We start from the raw sequence: 1536 nt of genomic DNA on the forward strand, positions 1-1536 counted from the left end.
ACACCTCAACCCGCCTCAAAGCCAACGCTGATTGGACGTTCGTTTGGTGAACGGCTCCAAATTTTCTTTAACGGAGAGTCTCCAGACTGATCTGCGAGTGAAACCTTGATCAGGATGGTCTTACGAGGCTACCCCCCCCACAGAAAAACAATAATGGGACAAAACTCACTCCATACCCTAAAACAGTCATTTCAGTTCGGTATGAAATAAAAGAGGAATTTTGTAAAAGCATGAAAGAGGATCTATGATGTCGTGAGCTTGTTTCGCCTCCATAGGATCCGAGATTTTTATTTTTATTTTTTTTGTTGGGGGGTTTGCGTAAATCATTACCAATAACTGTGCCACATGTGGTTTTTATTTAAAAATAATCCTGAATGCTGATGAGTAACTGTAGTAAAAACAAAGGTTTTTTCCATGGTTTCAGTGTTAGGATACGCTAACGCGATAAAAGACTCGTTAGGACGCCTTTACAGGAGATCCCAACGACTCGTACGTAAACCCGATTCTTCCTCCTGAACTCTAAACTGAATTAGCAGAGAAAAAAAAAAAGGGCAGAACAGAAATGCAAACTGATCCATGATGAAGAGGAGCTTCCTCCTGCCGATTCCTTTGGCCTTGCTAATGAGCCTGAGGCGCCGTCTCTTCCCATTCCCATCCAGCGGATTGTTAGCGGTGCTAACTGGTGTGCGGGTAATCCCGTGTTCTTCTCTCCTCTGATCGGCGGTAGGCTTTTAACCGTTCAGGAGGTAGACCACCAGCTCATAGGTGCACATCATGATGGCGGTGTTGGGGATCTGGCGTACCAGGTGGGTGGTGAGGCCGCGGTACAGGGCCCGGTAGCCCTCCTCTCTGGGAACTGTGGTTAGAGTCTGGAAAAAGGAGCAATACTTGGTGCCCTCCTCTCGTAGCCTGGTGCGAATTACCTCTGCAAATAGAAAATGCAAGGTTAAAAACAACCTTTGGCGTTTATTCAAGTGGCCAAAACATCTCTGACTCTCACCATGAGGATAAGCAATAGATGTGGCACAAGTCTTAGAAGTGGCGGCGGCGAGCATCATCCCGAAAAAGTCCCAAGCGTCTTTTGATGCGTCCTCTTCCTCCTCCATGTTCTGTGGCGTTTTGGCCACCAGGAGGCGCCGCTTAATGTTTTCATAGATAACAAAGTGGATCACAGTCTCTGAGATGCCGGCGTAGGACGCAGACATTCCCCTGTAGAAGCCCCGCAGGCCGTCCGCTTTATAAACACGACGGACGCAATCCAACGCGCTCATCCTTCGCTCCCCTCGGTTCCTGAAAACGGAAAAAACACAAACGGGAGGATCAGAGGCAGCGAGACGAGGAAGAAACACCCAGAGGGTTCAGATCGGCATAAACGGAGACGAGTGAAAAACCGGTAGGAGTCGACATGGAGAAGATGAGCCGCAGGAGTCGTTTCCTCCTGACATGAAGCCAAACTTTTAGACTTTAGACAGATTTTATTTGTCATTTTGTTTACACAAAAAATAAAATTTTATTGGAAACAGATCACTCAAACTG

The 1536-nt window shown here is 47.0% G+C and overlaps 1 protein-coding gene across 1 annotated transcript; it reads right to left on the reverse strand.

Moving 5' to 3' along the window:
• Window positions 1–6: 6 nt before the first annotated feature.
• On the reverse strand, window positions 7–1296 carry LOC107081524 (solute carrier family 25 member 36-A-like). The gene is made up of 2 exons (XM_015369689.1): window positions 1001–1296; window positions 7–925 (listed from the first exon to the last, which is right to left on the reverse strand). Exons 1-2 carry the CDS (start codon window positions 1269–1271, stop codon window positions 732–734), a joined length of 465 nt encoding a protein of 154 aa, XP_015225175.1. The 5' UTR covers window positions 1272–1296; the 3' UTR covers window positions 7–731.
• Between the last annotated feature and the right edge of the window lie 240 nt (window positions 1297–1536).

Source organism: Cyprinodon variegatus, unplaced genomic scaffold (genome assembly GCF_000732505.1).
Source record: "Cyprinodon variegatus isolate N-32 unplaced genomic scaffold, C_variegatus-1.0 Scaffold6053, whole genome shotgun sequence".
NCBI lineage: Eukaryota > Metazoa > Chordata > Actinopteri > Cyprinodontiformes > Cyprinodontidae > Cyprinodon > Cyprinodon variegatus.